The sequence below is a fragment of the Trachypithecus francoisi genome, unplaced genomic scaffold (assembly GCF_009764315.1).
Source record: "Trachypithecus francoisi isolate TF-2019V2 unplaced genomic scaffold, Tfra_2.0 Lachesis_group2, whole genome shotgun sequence".
NCBI classification, from domain to species: Eukaryota; Metazoa; Chordata; class Mammalia; order Primates; family Cercopithecidae; genus Trachypithecus; species Trachypithecus francoisi.
Genome location: NW_022681465.1, coordinates 66323425 through 66346222, shown reverse-complemented (window position 1 = coordinate 66346222; position 22798 = coordinate 66323425). Strand labels below are relative to the sequence as shown.

The following is a 22798-nucleotide window of genomic DNA, read 5'->3' as shown; positions in this document are numbered from 1 at the left end:
AAATGAAGGAAAAAATCTTAAGGGCAGCCAGAGAGAAAGGTCGGGTTACCCACAAAGGGAAGCCCATCAGACTAACAGCAGATCTCTCGGCAGAAACTCTACAAGCCAGAAGAGAGTGGGGGCCAATATTCAATGTTCTTAAAGAAAAGAATTTTCAACCAGAATTTCATATCCAGCCAAACTAAGTTTCATCAGTGAAGGAGAAATAAAATCCTTTACAGATAAGCAAATGCTTAGAGATTTTGTCACCACCAGGCCTGCCTTACAAGAGACCCTGAAGGAAGCCCTAAACATGGAAAGGAACAACCGGTACCAGCCATTGCAAAAACATGCCAAAATGTAAAGACCATCGAGGCTAGGAAGAAACTGCATCAACTAATGAGCAAAATAACCAGTTAATATCATAATGACAGGATCAAGTTCACACATAACAATATTAACCTTAAATGTAAATGGACTAAATGCTCCAATTAAAAGACACAGACTGGCAAACTGGATAAAGAGTCAAGACCCATCAGTCTGCTGTATTCAGGAGACCCATCTCACATGCAGAGACATACATAGGCTCAAAATAAAGGGATGGAGAAAGATCTACCAAGCAAATGGAGAACAAAAAAAAGCAGGGGTTGCAATCCTAGTCTCTGATAAAACAGACTTTAAACCATCAAAGATCAAAAGAGACAAAGAAGGCCATTACATAATGGTAAAGGGATCAATTCAACAGGAAGAGCTAACTCTCCTAAATATATATGCACCCAATACAGGAGCACCCAGATTCATAAAGCAAGTCCTTAGAGACCTACAAAGAGACTTAGACTCCCATACAATAATAATGGGAGACTTCAACACTCCACTGTCAACATTAGACAGATCAACGAGACAGAAAGTTAACAAGGATATCCAGGAATTGAACTCATCTCTGCACCAAGCGGACCTAATAGACATCTATAGAACTCTCCACCCCAAATCAACAGAATATACATTCTTCTCAGCACCACATCGCACTTATTCCAAAATTGACCACATAATTGGAAGTAAAGCACTCCTCAGCAAATGTACAAGAACAGAAATTATAACAAACTGTCTCTCAGACCACAGTGCAATCAAACTAGAACTCAGGACTAAGAAACTCAATCAAAACCGCTCAACTACATGGAAACTGAATAACCTGCTCCTGAATGACTACTGGGTACATAACGAAATGAAAGCAGAAATAAAGATGTTCTTTGAAACCAATGAGAACAAAGATACAACATACCAGAATCTCTGGGACACATTTAAAGCAGTGTGTAGAGGGAAATTTATAGCACTAAATGCCCACAAGAGAAAGCAGGAAAGATCTAAAATTGACACTTTAACATCACAATTAAAAGAACTAGAGAGGCAAGAGCAAACACATTCAAAAGCTAGCAGAAGGCAAGAAATAACTAAGATCAGAGCAGAACTGAAGGAGATAGAGTCACAAAAAACCCTCCAAAAAATCAATGAATCCAGGAGTTGGTTTTTTGAAAAGATCAACAAAATTGACAGACCGCTAGCAAGACTAATAAAGAAGAAAAGAGAGAGGAATCAAATAGACGCAATAAAAAATGATAAAGGGGATATCACCACCGACCCCACAGAAATACAAACAACCATTAGAGAATACTATAAATGCCTCTATGCAAATCGACTAGAAAATCTAGAAGAAATGGATAATTTCCTGGACACTTACACTCTCCCAAGACTGAACCAGGAAGAAGTTGAATCCCTGAATAGACCAATAACAGGCTCTGAAATTGAGGCAACAATTAATAGCCTACCCATGAAAAAAAGTCCAGGACCAGATGGATTCACAGCTGAATTCTACCAGAGGTACAAGGAGGAGCTGGTACCATTCCTTCTGAAACTATTCCAATCAATAGAAAAAGAGGGAATCCTCCCTAACTCATTTTATGAGGCCAACATCATCCTGATACCAAAGCCTGGCAGAGACACAACAAAAAAAGAGAATTTTAGACCAATATCCCTGATGAACATCGATGCAAAAATTCTCAATAAAATACTGGCAAACCGGATTCAGCAGCACATCAAAAAGCTTATCCACCATGATCAAGTGGGCTTCATCCCTGGAATGCAAGGCTGGTTCAACATTCGCAAATCAATAAACGTAATCCAGCATATAAACAGAACCAAAGACAAGAACCACATGATTATCTCAATAGATGCAGAAAAGGCTTTTGACAAAATTCAACAGCCCTTTATGCTAAAAACGCTCAATAAATTCGGTATTGATGGAACGTACCTCAAAATAATAAGAGCTATTTACGACAAACCCACAGCTAATATCATACTGAATGGGCAAAAACTGGAAAAATTCCCTTTGAAAACTGGCACAAGACAGGGATGCCCTCTCTCACCACTCCTATTCAACATAGTGTTGGAAGTTCTGGCTAGGGCAATCAGGCAAGAGAAAGAAATCAAGGGTATCCAGTTAGGAAAAGAAGAAGTCATATTGTCCCTGTTTGCAGATGACATGATTGTATATTTAGAAAACCCCATCGTCTCAGCCCAAAATCTCCTTAAGCTGATAAGCAACTTCAGCAAAGTCTCAGGATACAAAATTAATGTGCAAAAATCACAAGCATTCTTATACACCAGTAACAGACAAGCAGAGAGCCAAGTCAGGAATGAACTTCCATTCACAATTGCTTCAAAGAGAATAAAATACCTAGGAATCCAGCTTACAAGGGATGTAAAGGACCTCTTCAAGGAGAACTACAAACCACTGCTCAGTGAAATCAAAGAGGACACAAACAAATGGAAGAACATACCATGGTCATGGATAGGAAGAATCAATATCGTGAAAATGGCCATACTGCCCAAGGTTATTTATAGATTCAATGCCATCCCCATCAAGCTACCAATGAGTTTCTTCACAGAATTGGAAAAAACTGCTTTAAAGTTCATATGGAACCAAAAAAGAGCCCGCATTGCCAAGACAATCCTAGGTCAAAAGGACAAAGCTGGAGGCGTCACGCTACCTGACTTCAAACTATACTACAAGGCTACAGTAACCAAAACAGCATGGTACTGGTACCACAACAGAGAATAGACCAGTGGAACAGAACAGAGTCCTCAGAAATAATACCACACATCTACAGCCATCTGATCTTTGACAAACCTGACAAAAACAAGAAATGGGGAAAGGATTCCCTATTTAATAAATGGTGCTGGGAAAATTGGCTAGCCACAAGTAGAAAGCTGAAACTGGATCCTTTCCTTACCCCTTATACGAAAATTAATTCAAGATGGATTAGAGACTTAAATGTTAGACCTAATACCATAAAAACCCTAGAAGAAAATCTAGGTAGTACCATTCAGGACATAGGCATGGGCAAGGACTTCATGTCTAAAACACCAAAAGCAACGGCAGCAAAAGCCAAAATTGACAAATGGGATCTCATTAAACTAAAGAGCTTTTGCACAGCAAAAGAAACTACCATCAGAGTGAACAGGCAACCTACAGAATGGGAGAAAATTTTTGCAACCTACTCATCTGACAAAGGGCTAATATCCAGAATCTACCAAGAACTCAAACAAATATACAAGAAAAAAACAACCCCATCAAAAAGTGGGGAAAGGATATGAACAGACATTTCTCAAAAGAAGACATCCATACAGCCAACAGACACATGAAAAAATGCTCGTCATCACTCGCCATCAGAGAAATGCAAATCAAAACCACAATGAGATACCATCTCACACCAGTTAGAATGGCAATCATTAAGAAGTCAGGAAACAATAGATGTTGGAGAGGATGTGGAGAAATAGGAACACTTTTACACTGTTGGTGGGATTGTAAACTAGTTCAACCATTATGGAAAACAGTATGGCGATTCCTCAAGGATCTAGAACTAGATGTACCATATGACCCAGCCATCCCACTACTGGGTATATACCCAAAGGATTATAAATTACTCTACTACAAAGACACATGCACACGTATGTTTATTGCGGCACTATTCACAATAGCAAAGACTTGGAATCAACCCAAATGTCCATCTGTGACAGACTGGATTAAGAAAATGTGGCACATATACACCATGGAATACTATGCAGCCATAAAAAAGGATGAGTTTGCGTCCTTTGTAGGGACATGGATGCAGCTGGAAACCATCATTCTTAGCAAACTATCACAAGAAGAGAAACCAAACACCGCATGTTCTCACTCATAGGTGGGAACTGAACAATGAGATCACTTGGACTCGGGAAGGGGAACATCACACACTGGGGCCTATCATGGGGAGGGGGGAGGAGGGAGGGATTGCATTGGGGAGTTATACATAATATAAACGTTATGCACATGTACCCTAGAACTTAAAGTATAATAAAAAATAAAAAATAAAAAATAAAAAAAAAAAAAAAGCAAAGAAGCATCAGGCATAGCTGTTCCACTATTGACCTTCTTAAACTAAGATTCAGCCATGCTGAACAAGATTTAAGTTCCTAGACCATGATTCTTACATGAATAAGAAAGTTAATAAATATTTGTGAATTAAAAAAAAAAAAAAGAGAAAAAACACATTGTGTTACAAATTGCTGAAAAGGGAACTTTTCAAACATAATCATAACTTGGTTAACACCAGTAATTTACATATGTGGATGGGGCCCAAATCCAAGCATTATTTAGTTATTTACTGGTTTTGTTATCTGTCTCAGTTTATTTGGGCTGCATAACAGAATACCAGAGACCAGGGATCCCTAACATCTGGGCTGTGGGCGGGTACTGGTCTGTGTCCTGTTAGGAACTAGGTTGCACAGCAGAAGGTGAGGTGCTGGCGAGCTTTACTGCCTGAGCTCCGCCTCCTATCAAATCAGCAGTAGCATTAGATTCTCTTAGTGGGAACCCTGTTATGAACTGCGCATGTAAGGGATCTAAGGTAGGCGTTCCTTATGAGAATCTAACTAATGCCTGATGATCTGAGGTGGAACAATCTCATCCTGAAACCGTCCCCCTCCCTCCTCCAGTCCGTGGAAAAAATTGTCTTGCCTGAAACCAGTCCCGGGCACCAAAAAGGTTGGGGACTGCCACAGTAGACAGTATGGCTTATAAACAACAGAATTTTTTTTTTTTTTTTTTGAGACAGAATCTCACTTTGTCACCCCAGGCTGGAGTGCAGTGGTGCAATCTCCATTCACTTCTGCCTCCCTTCTCTTGATTCTCTTGCCTCAGCCTCCCAAGTAGCTGGGATTACAGGTACACACCACCACACCTGGCTTATTTTGTATTTTCACTAGAGACAGACTGAGACCACCAGGCTACTCTCAAACTCCTGACCTCAGGCGATCCGCCCACCTCAGCCTCCCAAAGTGCTGAGATTACAGGCATGAGCCACCGTGCCCAGCTAACAAAAGGAATTTGTTTCTTACAGTTCTGGAGTCTGGCAAGTTCAAGAACAAGAAATTGGTAAATGTGGTGTGTGGTGAGGGCCTACTTCCTGGTTGTCTTCTCATTGCATCCTCACATGGCAGAAGGGCATAGGGACTCTCTGGGGCCTCTTTTATAAGGGCACTAATTCCATTCATGAGGCTTCTGCCCTCATGACCTAATCACCTTCCAGAGACCCTGCCGGGGGGTTAGAATCTTTTGTTTTTTTTTTTTTTTTTTTTTGAGACGGTGTTTTGCTCTTGTTGCCCAGCTGGAGTGCAATGGTGCAATGTGATCTTGGTTCACTGCAACCTCTGCCACTCGGGTTCAAGCAATTCTCCTGCCTTAGCCTCCCAAGTAGCTGGGATTACAGGCACGTGCCACCACGTCCTGCTGATTTTGTATTTTTAGTAGAGACAGGGTTTCTCCATGTTGGTCAGGCTGGTCTCAAACTCCCAACCTCAGGTGATCTGCCTGCCTTGGCTCCCAAAGTTCTGAGGTTACAGGCGTGAGCCACTGTGCCTGGCTAGAATCTTTTTTTTTTTTTTTTTGGGACGGAGTCTCACTCTGTCGCCCAGGCTGGAGTGCAGTGGCTCAATCTTGTCTCACTGCAAGCTCTGCCTCCCGGGTTCATACCATTCTCCTGCCTCAGCCTCCTGAGTAGCTGGGACTACAGGCGCCCGCCACCAGGTCCGGCTAAATTTTTTGTTTGTATTTTTAGTAGAGACAGGGTTTCACCATATTAGCCAGGATGGTCTTGATCTCTTGACCTCGTGATCTGCCCGCCTCTGCCTCCCAAAGTGCTGGGATTACAGGTGTGAGCCACCGCACCTGGCCTAGAATCTTAACATAAGAGTTTAGGGGGGACACAAACATTCAGTCTGTAGCCTTATTCTTTTGCTAATTAAAAAAATCAGAAAGCTGAGGGCTTTCTTTAGTCATTTGAGATGCTTAAAGGGAGTTGTTGGCTTAGTTTTTTTGGTAACAGCTTTGTTGAGATTTAATTGACAATTCACTTATTTAAGTTGTACAACTCAGGAATACATGCCTGTAATCCTAGCACTTTGGAGGAAACCAAGGCAGGAGAATTACTTGAGGCCAGGAATTTGAGACTGGCCTGGGCAACTTAGTAAGATCCCATCGCTAAAAATAAAAATAAAAAGCCAGGTGTGCTGATGCTTCCTTGTCCCAGCTACTCAGGAGGCTGAGTTGGGTAGATCATTTCAGCCCAGGACTCAAGGTTGCAGTGAGCTATGATCAAGCCACTGCACTCTAGCCTGGGTGAAAGAATGAGACCTTGTCTTTAAAAAAAAAAAAAAAAAAAAAAAAAAAAGTCAAAGGTAACAATGAAGTGACTTCTAGTGTATTTAGAGTTGTGTATCCATCACCATAATACATTTTAGAGCTTTTTTTTTTTTTTTTTTGAGACAGAGTCTTGCTCTGTTGCCCAGGCTGGATTGCAGTGGCACAATCTTGGGTCACTGCAACCTCTGCCCACTGCAACCTTCGCCTCCTGGGTTCAAGTGATTCTCCTATCTCGGCCTCCCGAGTAGCTGGGATTACAGGTGCACGCCACCACGTCTGGCTAATTTTTGTATTTTTAGTAGTGACGGGGGGGTTTCACCCTGTTGGCCAGGCTGGTTTCCAACTCCTGACCTCGTGATCCGCCTGCCTTGGCCTCCCAAAGTGCTGGAATTACAGGCATGAGCCACTGCACCCAGCCAAGATGACTTCTTAGGTAATCCTGTGTGTTTTCATGCTAAGTTGCATCAGGAGTAATCCAATGTCTGGTTTTAGAATTTGAAGACCAGTGAGTTCGTTTGGTGACAGACCTATCTGCCCGTTGGAAATTTCCCCTACTTTTCATCTAATTTAGGGATTCTTAGCCTGGGGTCACTGGTAGAATTCAGGAAACACTTGAGAGGGGAAAAAATTAATTTATTTTTAGTGACCTATACCTGAAAGTTAACATCTGCATCAACTATAAGAAGTATTAACAGTATCTGTGAGTTTGTCACCACTAGAGAGACCAGAGATACTTTCATATTACATTACAGTTATTGCAGATTTCTCAAAATACTGCCTTTGCTCATTACTACATTGGAATTATAATAGTTATTAGATCTGCCACTAGAACTTGTTTAATAAAGCACATATATCACAAATTCATTTTTAACATTGTGATGACTGATTTGGTTTCCTTTATAATTGTGTGCATTTTGTGCACTTAAAAGACAGGATAAAATTAAAAGAATTAATTTTCTTTTAATTACTAAGTTTTGGGTTAGGAGTTTGTGCCTTAGCTACTTCCAGTGGTATCTAGTGAGGTATGGGCTCTTTTCTTTTTTAAAATTATGACTTGCGGTTTTATATATGTTCATTGTGTTTCATTCACTTATATTAATTACTCTTCTTGATGTTTAATTTGTCCCACTTTTAGCCTATGGGAGTTCTTTTCTCAGTTGGTTTCAGTGTTCTTTGTGATACAGCTTATTAACCTTTGATAACTTCTTTGCTTTTTGGCAAGGCCAACACAATGTCCTGGACTCATCTTCTTGTACATTTCCTGTTTCAGACTTAGAATCAGTCATTGCATCAAGGAATCCTGGTTTCCATCTGGTGGGGAATTGACCGTCACCACACTGGTATGAGTACACTGGGTGTACTCAGTGTTACTGAGTTGTTACTGCTTCTAGGACTCTTTCATATACAGAGATACGATATATTTTCCTCAAGGGACAGAGCTGGCAAACATATTTTAGAGGAAAAAAAATCTGTTTACATGGTTTTTTGGTTCAAGTTTAACATTACAGATTTTTATTTAAATTACAGGGTTTTATATTTATCTTTTTTCTTACTGAAAATTTTGGTTCCTCAAATACTTGCATTGGCTTACTGCTTGTATTAAAACAGTTTTCAAAATAAAAATGTCAGCATTACTACTAGTTGACTTGAGTTCGACTTAAAATTTCTTTGTAGTAGTTTTATTAAGAATGTGCAGTCAAAATACTGTATTCTGAAGTTAAAATAGCTTTTCTTTGTGGTTCTGTCACTAAGTGGTATACGGTTGTTTTCATTCTTCAGGAGTTTTTTTTTTTTTTTTTTCTCTTTTTAGTGCATATAATTATATTGCAAGTTGTATTCAGAAGTCTCATTTCCATCTTTTTCCTTCTACCTTATTCTTTTCTTCCCCCATTAGTAGTTCTTGAAAAGTTAGTTTGAAGTTTATCTTTCTGGTATTTTCTTAGCAAAACTATATATTCATATTCTTGCTCTTCTCCTTCATACACAAGGTAACGATCGACATACATTGTGCGTTTTTTACACACATCTTAAATTTTTTTGCTTGCTTTTTACATCTTATATTCTAAAGATTGTTCTCTATCACTCTTACGTAGAAATCTTTTGTGGTTCTATAGTATTCCATTATGTGGTAGGTATATCTTAGTATATTCATCCAGTCCCTTATTGATGGATTTATGAGTTGTTTCCAAACTTTTGCTCCTACAGATAATATCACAATAACCATATGCATATACTGTTTGATGTGTATGGGGCTGTTTCTTCAGAGTAGATTCCTTAGAAGTAGAATTGTCATGTTAAAGGGTAAATCTATGTGTGATTTTTCTAGGTCCCCAAATTTCCCTCAGTAAAAGTGGTGTCATTTTGACATTCCCATCATAGTGTATGAGAGTACCTATTTCCCTCATTTTTGCCAACTATGCTGTCAAGCTTTTGGATTTTTTTTTTTTTTTTTTTTTTGAGATTGAGTCTCACTCTTGCCCAGGCTGGAGTGCAGTGGTGTGATCTTGGTTCACTACAACCTTGGCATCCTGGGTTCAGGTGATTCTCCTACCTCAGCCTCCTTAATAGCTGGGATTACAGGCACGCGCAACCACGCCCAGCTAATTTTTATATTTTTAGTAGAGACAGGGTTTCACCATGTTGGCCAGGCTGGTCTTGAACTCCTGACTTCAAGTGATCTGCCCACCTTGCCTCCCAAAGTGCTGGGATTACAGGCATGAGCCACTGCACCTGGCCAAGCTTTTGGATTTTTGCCAGTCTGATATGTAAGCATGATATCATGTAGTTTAAAAAAAAAAAAAAGGGATGAGGGGCCAGACGTGGTGGCTCATGCCTGGGAGGCCAAGGCGGGCAGATCACGAGGTCAGGAGGTCGAGACCAGCTTGGCCAACATAGTGAAACCCCATCTGTACTAAAAATAGAAAAATCAGCCAGGCGTGGTGGCGCATGTCCATAGTCCCAGCTACTTGGGAGGCTGAGGCAGGAGAATCACTTGAACCCGGAAGGTTGAGGTTGCAATGAGCTGAGATAGTGCCACTGCACTCCAGCCTGGTAACAGAGCGAGACTCTGTCTCAATTGAAAAAAAAAAAAAAGTAAAATATGCGTAACATAAAATTTACCACTTAAAACATTTTTAAGTGTACAGTTTAGTGGCATTAAGTAGATTCACGCTGTGCCGTCATCACCACTGTCCCTCTCCAAAATTTCTGTATCATTTCTTTTTCTTTCCTTTTTTTTTTTGAGATGGAGTCTTGCTCTGTCACCAAGGCTGGAGTGCAGTGGCGCGAACTCAATTCACTGCAAGCTCTGCCTCTCAGGTTCATGCCACTCTCCTGTTTCAGCCTCCCGAGTAGCTGGAACTACAGGCGCCTGCCACCACACCCGGCTAGTTTTTGTACTTTTAGTAGAGACGGGGTTTCACCATGTTAGCCAGGATGGTCTCGATCTCCTGACCTTGTGATCTGCCCGCCTCGGCCTCCCAAAGTGCTAGGATTACAGGCAGGAGCCACTGCACCCGGCCACTTCTCTGTCATTTCATACCAAAACTCTACCCTTCTATCCACAGCCCCTGGGAACCACTGTCTCTGTGAATTTCACTATTCTAGGTACCTCATGTATGTGGAACCATAGAGTATTTTGTCTTTTCGTGACTGGCTAATTTCGCTTAGCATAATGTCTTCAGAGTTCATCCATGTTTTGTAGCTGTGTATCAGAATTTTACTTAGATCTGTGTATCAGAATTTAAATTTTTAAGGCTGAATAATGTTTTCTTGTATGCATATACTCTATTTTATTTATCCAAATTCATGGTTGATATATACATGTTTTGCCTTTTTTTTGAGTTAGATGAGAGTCTTCTTGCTATTAAGGTCTCATGTATTTTAAATGTGTATTTTTATTGTGAATGATAAAGCATCTTTTGGTATATTTTAGTAATTTCCATTCTTTTGTGAACTTCATCATCTGTTACCTTTTAAAAAATTGAATATTTCAAAATATATGTATTTTTTGAGACAGGATCTTGCTTTGTTACCCAGGTTAGAGTGCATTAGTGCAATTATAGCTCATTGCAGCCTCAACCTCCCAGGCTCAAGGCCTCCCGAGTAGCTGTCTACAGGCATGTCTACAGGCGTGTGCTATCACACCCAGCTAATTTTAAAACATTTTTTGTAGAGACGGCTCTCGCTATGTTACCAGGCTGGTCTGAAACTCCTGGCCCAGGTGATCCTCCTGCCTTAGCCTCCCAAAGTGCTAGGATTACAGGTGTAAGCCATTGTACCTGGCCTCAAAATATTTTTTTAAAAAAAGCTTTTCTTAGTTTTTAGTAACTAATAGTATACTAGACATTTATTTGTGATATAAGTGACTTTGCTATGATTTTTGCCCTGCAAACTTTACCAAAAAAATGTGTAGTCTCTTTTATTGCTCCTAGATTTTGAGAATAGCTGGGAAGTTTTTTCTTCCACTCCCAGATTATAAAGGTTTTCACTCCTATTTTGTCTTCTAGTGCTTACATTATTTCACTTTACATTTCAGCCTCTGATCCATGTGGAATTTATATTGATGTATAATGAGAAATTTGATCCAATTATGTTTTTCCTAATGGCTGTCCGGTTGTCCCAACAAATTTGATTAAAATGTTCATCTTTCCATGATACCTTGATTTGTGTGATTACATTTTTGTCATGTACAGATTGAGAATACTAAATTCAAAAATCTGAAATTGGAAATGCTCTGGTATCTAAAACTTTTTCAGCACCAGCGTGACAAAGAAAATCCTCACTGGAACCTTTCGGATTTCAGATTTTCGGATTTGGGTATAATGCAAATATTCCAAAATGTGAAAAAAAATCTTAACCCCATAACACTTCCAGTCACAAGCGTTTTGGATAAGGGATACTCAACCTGTATTTGATTTCAGTATGTTCTTGGGTCTATTTCTGGAATTTATTCTGTTGGTCTGTCTATTCATGTGCCAGTGTGATATCATTTTAATTTTAGAGACTTTTAAATCTGTTTTAGTATCAAGACAGCTTTCATTTCTGTTCCCTACATATTGATATCTCCCCAAGTTTTCCTGGCTATTTTTTTTTTTTCTTTAGAAACTTTCATTTTTAACTTGTGTAGCTCCAAGGAAAATCTGTTGCTATTTTTATTGGGATATTAAATTTATTAGTTAACTTAGGAAGAACTGATAATAATGCTGAGACTTTGTATATAAGAATGAAATATCTTTCTATTAATTCAAGTCTGTTTTTAAGTCTTTCAGGAGACTTTTAAACTTTTCTTCATATAGGTTTTGCTTTGATGTTTTTTGTTCTTTTTGTTTCTGTTGTAAAGGTCTTTTCAATTGTATTTTAACTTTTTAGTATTTTAACATGTGTATTTTGTTTGTATATGACCGCTGATGTTTAATTTTGTATAAGCTGGCTACTTTACAAAACTCGTATTTATAGTGGTTTTTCCATTTACTCTCATGAGTTTTCTAAATATCCAACAATATCACCAGCAAATGCAGTTTTACTACTACCTTTTTTTTTTTTTCTTGAGACAGAGTCTCACTTTGTTGCCTAGGCTTAAGGGCAGTGGCTCACTGCAGCCTCTGCCTCCTGGTTTCTAGCAATTCTCCTGCCTCAGCCTCTTGAGTAGCTGCTATTACAGGCATGTGCCACCACACCCAGCTAGTTTTTCTAGTTTTAGTAGAGATGGGGTTTTGCCGCCTTGGCCAGGCTGGTCTTGAACTCCAGACCTCAGGTGATCTGCTCGCCTCAGCCTCCCAAAGTGCTGAGATTACAGGCATGAGCCACAGTGCCCAGTCTTACTACTTCTTTAACAGTTCTTATATCTCTAGATACTTTTCCTTGTCTTTTTTTTTTTTTTGGAGATGTGGAGTCTTGCTCTGTTGCCCAGGCTGGAGCGCAGTGGCTGTCTCAGCCTCCAGAGTAGCTGGGACTACAGGCGCACGCCACTACATCTGGCTAATTTTTTTGTATTTTTAGTAGAGATGGTTTCACCGTGTTAGCCAGGATGGTCTTGATCTCCTGACCTTGTGATGTGCCCGCCTCGGGCGGCCTCCCAAAGTGCTGGGATTACAGGCGTGAGCCACCGTGCCCAGCCAATTGTCTGGTCTTTTTAATCTGCTTTTACCTGAAGTCACCTTCATTCTCTTGATTAGTTATTTTTATCAAGAACTTTTTGATTCTTATTGACATAATCCAAATTTCATGTAAGATTTCAGAAGTGACTTTATAAAATTTTTTTTGTTTTGTTTTGTTTTGTTTTGTTTTTTGAGGCGGAGTCTCGCTCTGTCGCCCGGACTGGAGTGCAGTGGCCAGATCTCAGCTCACTGCAAGCTCCGCCTCCCGGATTTACGCCATTCTCCTGCCTCAGCCTCCTGAGTAGCTGGGACTACAGGCGCCCGCCACCTCGCCCGGCTCGTTTTTGTATTTTTAGTAGAGATGGAGTTTCACCGTGTTAGCCAGGATGGTCTCGATCTCCTGACCTCGTGATCCGCCCATCTCGGCCTCCCAAAGTGCTGGGATTACAGGCTTGAGCCACCGCGCCCAGCCTATAAAATTTTTTTTGTGACAGCTCTGAGATATAATTCATATGCCATACAATTCAGTCATTTGAAGTGTACAATTCAAGGTTTTTAATATATTTACAGATTTGTACAACCGTCACCATAATCAGTTTTAGAATATTTTTATCACTTCCAAAAGAAAGCTCATACTCTTTAGCCATTACCTCCCCCTTTTCCCATTTTGCCAGCCCTGGGCACCCACTATGTTAATTATCTTACTGCATAACAAAACATAGCAGCTTAAAACAACAAACGTGCTATTCTGTGTGTGTGCCTGTCTGTCTGCCTCTTTGTATGTCTTGGTTTGCCTCACATTGCATCCTCTCTCATTTCTACTCTGCGTATGTCTTGTTTTCCTTTCTGTTACCTTCATTCTTTGCATTTGTACCCAATGGCCAGTAGCTTCTGAATCCACACAACCAGTACAGCTCCAGTGCATGCCCAAGTAACTGATTCAGTATGGCAAGTTCAGATACTCAGGAGGGAGACTTAATTTGTTCATCCTGGCCCAGTTAGATTTGGCAAGTACAATCACCTTTCTTTTTTTCATATTTTCATTTTTTTGAGATGCAGTTTCTCTCTTGTTGCCCAGGCTGGGGTGCAATGATGCGATCTCAGCTTACTGCAACCTCTGCCTCCTGGGTTCAGGCACTTCTCCTGCCTTAGCCTCCCTTGTAGCTGGGATTACAGGCATGCGCCACCACGCCGGGGTAATTTTGTATTTTGTTTTTTTGTTTTTGTTTTTTGAGACGGAGTCTTGCTCTGTCGCCCAGGCTGGAGTGCATTGGCACCATCTTGGCTCACTGCAAGCTCTGCCTCCGGCACCAGGATTTTTAAAACTGATTTTCATAGAATTGAAATATTCTGTAGGCTGTTAAAAGTATACTGTAAATTAAAATGCTTCAACGTCAGGAAAGTTTGGGAAACACTGAGTTTATTTCCTTTTTTTTTTTTTTTTTGCTTTTAGATTGTTTTTGTGTTTTTAGATTTTGTGTTTTGTTTTTAGATTGTGTTTGTGTTTTGTGATAATGATGTGATCAGTATATTTGTACATATATTTTTGTGCACAGTGTTTTCTAACTAAAGACCCATAAGAATTGTGTCAAAGGATATGAACATTTATAAGTTTTTGTAAATACAAACCTGTGATATACATATGTATTAGTTTTTATATAATTTCAAAATAAGATTACACTTTAGATCAAGCTTGTCGGCCACAGGTGGCCCACGACTTTGAATCTGGTCCAACACAAATTTGTAAACTTTCTTAAAACGTGAGTTTTTTTTTGTTGTTTTCTTTAGCTCATCAGCTGTCATTAGTGTTAGTATATTTTATGTGTGGGCCAAGATAATTCTTCTTCCAATATGGCCCAGGGAAGCCAAAAGTTTGGACATTTCTGCGTTAGATAATATAATTTTTTATCTGTTTCTTATGTAGAATATATATTGTGAGCATTTTCCCATGTTGTAAATGTTTTTAATAACATATAAGGAAGGTCTTATACTTCTGGTTATATCCCTCTTATGATCTTTTTACAAAATATTTTTATTACATTTCATTTTGGGTCGCCAAAATGAGTTCCTTCTTAACAAAAAGCTTCTGGATAAGTAGGTACTTAAGAGCAGAACAGTATCTTTTAACTTGAATGGTGAGAACTCTTCTCAGTATTTGCAGTTTTAGGGGACTTAATAAACAATACCCTTTTCTACCATTCAAATTGAGCCACTTAAAAGAATAAAGGGAGTCAGGAAGATGGAGATCTGGTAGTATATGGCCCAGTCCTACTTGGGATGTCTCTGTCCTCTCCCAACCTTATATTTTAGAACATAGGTACTAATTATGACTATAATCATAAGCTGTTTGATACTGCCAGTTACTAACCTTCCCCACATATTTTATCCTTTTTTTTTTTTGAGATAAGGTCTCACTCCTGTCACCCAGACTGGAGTGCAGTGTCATGATCGTGGCTCACTGCAGCCTCAACTTCCTGAGCTCTGAGCTCAGGTGATTCTCCCACCTCAGCCTTCCAAGTAGCTGGGACCACAGGCGGGTGCCACCATGCCCGACTAATTTTTGTATTTTTTGTAGAGACAGGGTTTCACCGTGTTGTCCAGGTTGGTCTGGAACTCCTGGGCTCAAGCAATCCACCTGCCTCTGCTTCCCAAAGTGCTGGGATTACAGGTGTATGTCACTGTGCCTGGCCACACTCTGGTTAATTTTTGATCCTGCTTTTACAGCGTGGATTTTAGCAGGAGGGTATCAACATACTGGACTTTTCTGTTGCTTGGTGTGTCTTTGTTGGCTTCATTTATCTTTGGAATATTGCTGACGAGTCCCAGAAGCTGTGGTACAGAACTGTCCATTCCCATTCTTCTACTTTCCCATGTGAATCCAATTCTGTTTAAGCCTGTGTCCTTCAGTGATGATGCCTAAAGCCATTCACTAAATTTAGATCTCTGAAGTCTGTTATTAAAGACCCCATTTTGCTAGTATCTCTGGGTATGCCATTAAAGGAGCATTTGAGATTGAGACATATTTTAGTTCTCTGCTATGAAATGTAAGTTTCCAGGTACTGTTCAGCTGGAGTTTGCAGGCTATAGGGCTGTTCACGTCCATTACTGCTTTATGAGGTGTTCTTTGTTGTTTACAGTTTGTAGAGGCTCACTTAGGAACTCTGTCTATATGTCCCGGCCAGTCAAAGCCAGATGTCTGTAACTTTAATTTCATGTGGAATTCATTCTCAGGCTTCGTAGGGCTTTAATTTCATGGACACAGAAGCCACGCATTTTACCTAACCTCTGTAAACTACTGGTATTATTAGCCACTTTGCTAAATCTCTGCTGATCTTCATTTGATCAGGCCCCAACACTAATTTTAAAATGATTCCCTAAAATCCAGCCAGTGTCTGCTTCTTCTACCTCACATTTAAATTGATCTCTTAACACTGATGTTTTTGTTTATCCCCTTGTGCCTCCTTTAATCTAAATTGTTATTTTCCCAAAGATCACATTCTCAGAAGTGGTGGCTTGGTGAGGCAAATTTAACTCCTTGTATCAAAAATGAAGTTTGATGGACCTCAGTGGTCAGTCATCTTCTGAAATACAAGCTCACTACTCTGGCCTGGCAAACTGCCAGGATTGACCTTGGGAAAGTGCCAGCGGTGAAGGGCCAGGCCTTCCTCATCCTGGGCCCTCCATTCTTCAGAGATTCAGTTGGCCTGTTCTACCAAAATTATGTTACCTGTTCTGAGCCTTAATGAGAATTATTTATAGCTTCTTCTGTCTCATGAGAACTGGGTATGTTAAATTGATAGCTGGCAACCCTGCTGCCAAGATTTGTGGCTTTATAATTTGAACAACTCCAGTTATTTGCTGTTACAGTGCCCTGACCTCATCTGGTGATGTCTGCTTGACCAGTATCCCAGATCTCTAGATGTCTATCAACCTCCTTATGTCTGGCTGTTCTTCCGCCATGGATGCTGCATACATTGTCTCTTGGGGCCAATCTGATTGTTATACTGTTTATTATTCAGAATTTTAGGCATATAGCCATCTGTTTGTTTGTGGGCGCATATGTGTTTTTCTAATATATTCTTACAAAATTAACAGTGGGTGTATTTAAGATACAATGTCTCACAGTTTTGCCCAGGCTGCAGTGTGTCGGTGTAATCATTGCTCACTGTAGCCTTGAACTCTTGGACACAGTGGTCCTCCTGCCTTAGCCTCCTTAGTAGCTGGGACTACAGGTGTGCACCACCATACCTAGCTAATTAATTTTTTTTTGATAGAAACAGGATCTCACTATGTTGTCCAGGCTGGTCTGAAACTCCTGGGCTCAAACCATTGTCTTGGCTCCGCCTCCTAAAGTGCTCCGATTAACCTTGTGGTTTTATCCTAAACAGCAATAAATGGATGGTATTCTAATTCTCTGTGAAGCTAAATTGCCTAGATTGCCTTTCCCTGAGCTTCTTAACTTGTCCACATATAATAAATCATTATAATCTGAGATTAACTGAGTATTCCTTGGAGTTTGCAGGGTTCTGAAAGAACCTAATAAACACACAGCTTAGTGAAATGTGAGTTATATTTCTAAACTTCTGACCTCTAAAGTTATTTGTTGTTTGTATATAAGAATAAGTGGTGGAAAGATAAGCCCCCCAAAATTATTGATTAATAATTTATGTTAATTGTATTTTTTCAGTATATTATTATAGAAATACAAGAAAGGTAAAAGGCACCAAATAGGACTTTGGCTGAGAATATTTGTTTTTGACTGTGAATTCAAGGTAAATTAGCTATTTTGTTTTATTTCTTCTTTTTTTTAATAGGGTTACACATCATTTTGGAATGACTGTATATCATCTGGATTACGTGGCTGTATGTTAATTGAATTAGCATTGAGAGGAAGGTTACAACTAGAGGCTTGTGGAATGAGACGTAAAAGTCTATTAACAAGAAAGGTAAGAGGAGTGCTGAGTAACTTCTTTTTAAAGAGGTTGTACTACTTAAAATGTATGCTTTTACTAATAGCTTTCAAAAATGAAAGTGGAAGTTGATATTAAAGTTGTCTTTATTCAATTGTATTTCCATATCTTTTTTGCATTCTTGGTTTTCTGGTTCTTTGTACCTACAATGAATAATGTAATTCATTGTTAAGGTAACTGGCCACTGGATCTTACATCTTCAGAAAGATTCTAGACTTCATTTGCTGCTTTTAAAAGCCATAATTTTGAAAGACTTGACATTAAAAACTCAAAAGTGTTACTTTGCAATTTATGCATAGGCTATTGATCTTTTCATCAGATTATGAGTACTTTTCAGATACCTGTCTGTGAAGGTCTGTGTAGGTGCTTCTCTGGTATAATAGAGGTAATTTAACTTAAACCTCAATCTCAAATATTCAAGACTGATTTTCTTCCGGTTTGTCATTGTGTTTCTTGAGCATGGTGTTTCAAAACTAGTTTTTTCTCAATCAGTGTCCTAATGAATCTAAAAGTTTTAGGTCAGAGCTGAACACTTCTTGATTGATAAGCTATAGAGAATAATAGTTCTGTAGGAAAGAACACCATTCATGCTTTTTTTTTTTTTTTTTTTTTTTTGAGACAGAGTCTCGCTCTGTCACCCAGGCTGGAGTGCAGTGGTGTAATCTCAGCTTACTGCAACCCCTGCTTCCCTGGTTCAAGTGATTTTCATGCCTCAGCCTCCCAAGTAGCTGGGACTACAGGCATCTGCTGCCACACCCAGCTAATTTTTGTAGGTTTTGGAGAGGGTTTCACCATGTTGCCTGGGCTGCTTTCAAATTCCTGGGCTCAAGTGATCCACTCGCCATGGGCCTCCCAAAGTACTAGGATTACAAGTGTGAGCTACCATACACAACCCATTGTTTTCTAGTATATAGAGTTGCTATTCGAATCTGGTGCCCTTCTGATTTTCTTTTCCCTTTTTTTTTTTGATACAGAGTCTCACACCATTTCCCGGGCTGGAGGGTGGTTGGTATGATCTTGGTTCACTGCAACCTCTACCTTCTAAGTAGCTGGGACTACATAGGTATGTGCCATCATGCCTGGCTAATTTTTTTTTTTTTTTGACACCAAGTGTCGCTCTGTCACCCAGGCCAGAGTGCAGTTGGTGCCATCTCAGCTCACTGCAATCTCCGCCTCCCAGATTCAAGCCATTCTCCTGCCCCAGCCTCCCTAGTAGCTGGGACTACAGGCATGCACCACCACACCCGGCTATTTTTTTTTTTTTTTTTTTGTATTTTTAGTAGAGATGGGGTTTCACCATATTGGTCAGGCTGGTCTCGAACTCTTGACCTCAAATGATCCACCTGCCTCCCAAAGTGCTTAGATTACAGGCATGAGCCACCGTGGCCAGCCTCCGGGCTAATTTTTTTAAAAACATTTTTGTTAGAGATAAGGTCTTACTTTATTGCCCAGGCTGGTCTTGAACGCTTGGGTTCAAGTGATCCTCATGCCTTGGCCTCCCAAAGAGCTGGAATTACGGGTGTGAGCCAGTGTGCCCGGTCTCCTTCTGATTTTTCAATCTTATTGTTATTTTTTTTCCTCTAGAAGCATTTGGGATCTTCTGTTATCCTTGTAGATGTTCTGAAATTGTACGGTATGCTTTAATGTGGGTGATTTTAAATTCATTATGCATTAATTTTTTCAGTCTGGAAATGTGTATATTTTGGTTTTGAAAACTTGTATTTCTCATGTCTTTTGCCCTCTATTTTTCTAGAACTCTAAATTGGATATGTACTTCTTGACTACTATTTTTTTTCTTTTTTGAGACGGAGTCTCACTCTGTAGCCCAGGCTGGAGTGCAATGGCACGATCTTGGCTCACTGCAAGCTCCTCCCAGGTTCACACCATTCTCCTGCCTCAGCCTCCCGAGTAGCTGGGACTACCTTGGCTACTCTTAAAGAGTTGTCTTCTAACCTTTCTGTTGAGATTTTATTGTGGCTCTTGTGTTTTTGATTTCCGTGAGCTTTCTTTTTAAAAATCGTAGTTTGTTTTATGGGTGTAATACCTTCTTTTAGACTTTATGGGGATATCACACCTTTTTTGAAAATTTCCTTCATCTGTATTATATCTGTTTCTTTAGAGTTCTTATTTTCTCTTTTTGGTCTCTTCTGTGTTGGAAGCTTTCTTTCACATGTTATCCTTGATTATCTATTTGTATTTAGGAATGTCTCCCGTCCCCCCAAAAAAAGAAGCTAAATAAAAATTACATGTTTGAATAGAACATGGTTGTTTGTGAACCACACATACTACTGAATTTTTAAAAGAAATTTAGAACTAACTCGAGTCGCTGACAAGTTGTAAGCAGAAGCAGTGGAATGCCATGGTAAGATTTCCCTGTTAGAAAGATCAGTGAGGAGAATGGATTGAAAAGGCTAAAACTAGTTTAGGGAAATTAGTTAAGAGGCTTATATTAATCTAAGTGAAAAACAACCTGATTAGGCAGACTAGAATATAGTTGTCCCTCAGTATCTGTGGGCGATTGGTTCTAGGACTCCCCTCAAATATCAAAATTGTGGATGCTCAAGTTTCTTATATAAAATGTTGTAGTGTGTGCATATAACCTATGCACATCCTCTCCTATACTTTATATCATCCCCAGATGACTTACAATACCTAATACAATGTAAATGCTGTGTAAACAATTGTTACACTGTGTTTTTAAATTTGTATTATTTTTCCTGAATATTTTGGATCCTCAGTTGGTAGTATCTATAGATACGGAAGGCTGACTATAATGGCAAGGTGATGGAGAAAAAGTGATACATTTGAGGAAGATTTAGGGGACAGAACTTCATAAGAAAAAGTGATTCACCTGTACCCAGGCTATGGTGTCCCTGACATAAGATCCGTTGCAAACGGATGTGCGTGGGCGAGCTCTGAGGCCAAATTGCAATAAATAAAAGGAATGAGTGGGATGTAAGAAGTGGTGGCGTGGCCACAATATTTAGATGTAACTTTTTCTCTTGAGGCTCTGCTTTATTTTCTTGTGCTTTCTCACCCTTTACTGAAAGCATGGTCTAGAATAGTACTCTTTGATGGAACTTTGATGATGAAAGTGGTCTGTATGTTCAATATGGTAGCTGCTAGCTACATACATCTATGAGCCAGACACTTAAGCACTTGAAATTTGACTACTGCACATTGACACATGGTGTTAATAAAAATATACACTGAATACACTGGATTTTTGGTCTTAGTATGGAAAAATATATTAAATACCTCAATTTAAAAATACTTATTATATGTTAATATTTTGGTTGTATTTGGTTAAATCAAAATATTGAAATTAATTTGCCTTTTTTTCTTCTAAAATATAACTACTAGAAAATTTAAGAATAGATTTGTGGCTTGTATTGTGTTTTTATATTTCGACTGGTCATGATGTCACAGAGGTAGATACTATATGTATATTTTTAATTTTTTATAAATTGACAAAGTAAAGGACACTTTGAGGACAAGTTTAAGAGAGGACTATCACATTTTAAAAGTAACGTTAAATTGGCTGCGCACGGTGCACTTTGGGAGGCCGAGGTGGGCAGATCACAAGGTCAGGAGTTCAAGACCAGCCTGGCCAACTTGATGAAACTCTCTACTAAATACAAAATATTACTAAAAATACAAAAATTGGCTGGGTGTGGTGGTGTGCACCTGTAATCCCAGCTATTTGGTAGTCTGAGGCAGGATAATTGCTTGAACCCAGGAGGTAGAGGTTGCAGTGAGCTGAGATCGCACCATTGCAGTCTAGACTGGGCAACTCCATCTCAAAAAAAAAAAAGTAATGTTAAATTTTATAACATTTAAAGATTTAACGTTATAAAATAATACAATGGATTTAATTTTAATATTGTAGAATTTCATCTAGAAATTTATAGCTTAGCCAACAACGTGAATGAAGGCTATAGGGATCTAATACTTGTCTAAAGCAGTGTAACATTTTTCCCTTCCATCCCTCCCTCTGGATTTTTCCACTTTTAAAATGGATTCTATATCTCAATGTAGCTTTTTTTTAGAAACAGAGTTTTGTTCTTGTCACCCAGGCTGGAGTGCAATGGTGCAATCTTGGCTCACTGCAACCTCCACCTCCCGGGTTCAAGCGATTCTCCTGCCTCAGCCTTGAGAGTAGCTGGGTTTATAGGTGTGCACCACCAAGCCTGGCTAATTTTTGTATTATTAGTAGAGACCAGGTTTCCCCATGTTGGCCAGGCTGGTCTCGAACTCCTGACCTCAGGTGATCCACCCACCTTGGCCTCCCAAAGTGCTGGGATTATAGAAGTGAACCCCGGCCTCAGTGTAGCCTTTTAAAAAAAAGTTGCAGTATTTAAAAAATTTATGTAATCAAAGCTATTGATAATTTCTTTAAGCTTTCTGCTAGTGGGGACAATTTTTAAAGAAACCTTTCAGGGCCAGGTGCAGTGGCTCACACCTGTAATCCCAACACTTTGGGCGGCTGAGGTAGGTGGATTACCTGAGGTTGGGAGTTCGAGACCAGCCTGACCAACTTGGAGAAATCCCGTCCCTACTAAAAATACAAAATTAGCCAGGTGTGGTGGTGCATGCCTATTATTCCAGCTACTCGGGAGGCTGAGGGAGGAGAATCGCCTGTATTGGGGAGGTGGAGGTTTGCAGTGAGCTGAGATTGCGCCACTGTACTCCAGCCTGTCACCCAGGCTGGAGTGCAGTTGCCAGATCTCAGCTCACTGCAAAGCTCCGCCTCCTGGGTTCACGCCATTCTCCTGCCTCAGCCTCCCGAGTAGCTGGGACTACAGGCGCCGCCACCTCGCCCGGCTAGTTTTTTGTATTTTTAGTAGAGACGGAGTTTCACCGTGTTAGCCAGGATGGTCTCGATCTCCTGACCTCGTGATCCGCCCGTCTCGGCCTCCCAAAGTGCTGGGATTACAGGCTTGAGCCACCGCGCCCGGCCACCTTTCTTACCTCTAAAATTATATTTCCTATTTAAATCTTTATCTTTTATTGCA

At 39.8% G+C, this 22798-nt stretch overlaps 1 protein-coding gene across 2 annotated transcripts in view; it reads left to right on the top strand.

Annotated features, from left to right (window-relative positions):
- GOLPH3 (golgi phosphoprotein 3) overlaps window positions 1-22798 on the top strand; it is a 67573-nt gene that overhangs the window by 31649 nt on the left and 13126 nt on the right. The window contains exon 2 of one of the 2 annotated variants that reach the window (XM_033179283.1): window positions 17628-17759. The exons of the other annotated variant lie outside the window; for it this stretch is intronic. Coding sequence (XP_033035174.1) covers window positions 17628-17759 — 132 coding nt within the window. The remainder of the gene's footprint in view (window positions 1-17627; window positions 17760-22798) is intronic. 2 annotated transcript variants of the gene reach the window in all.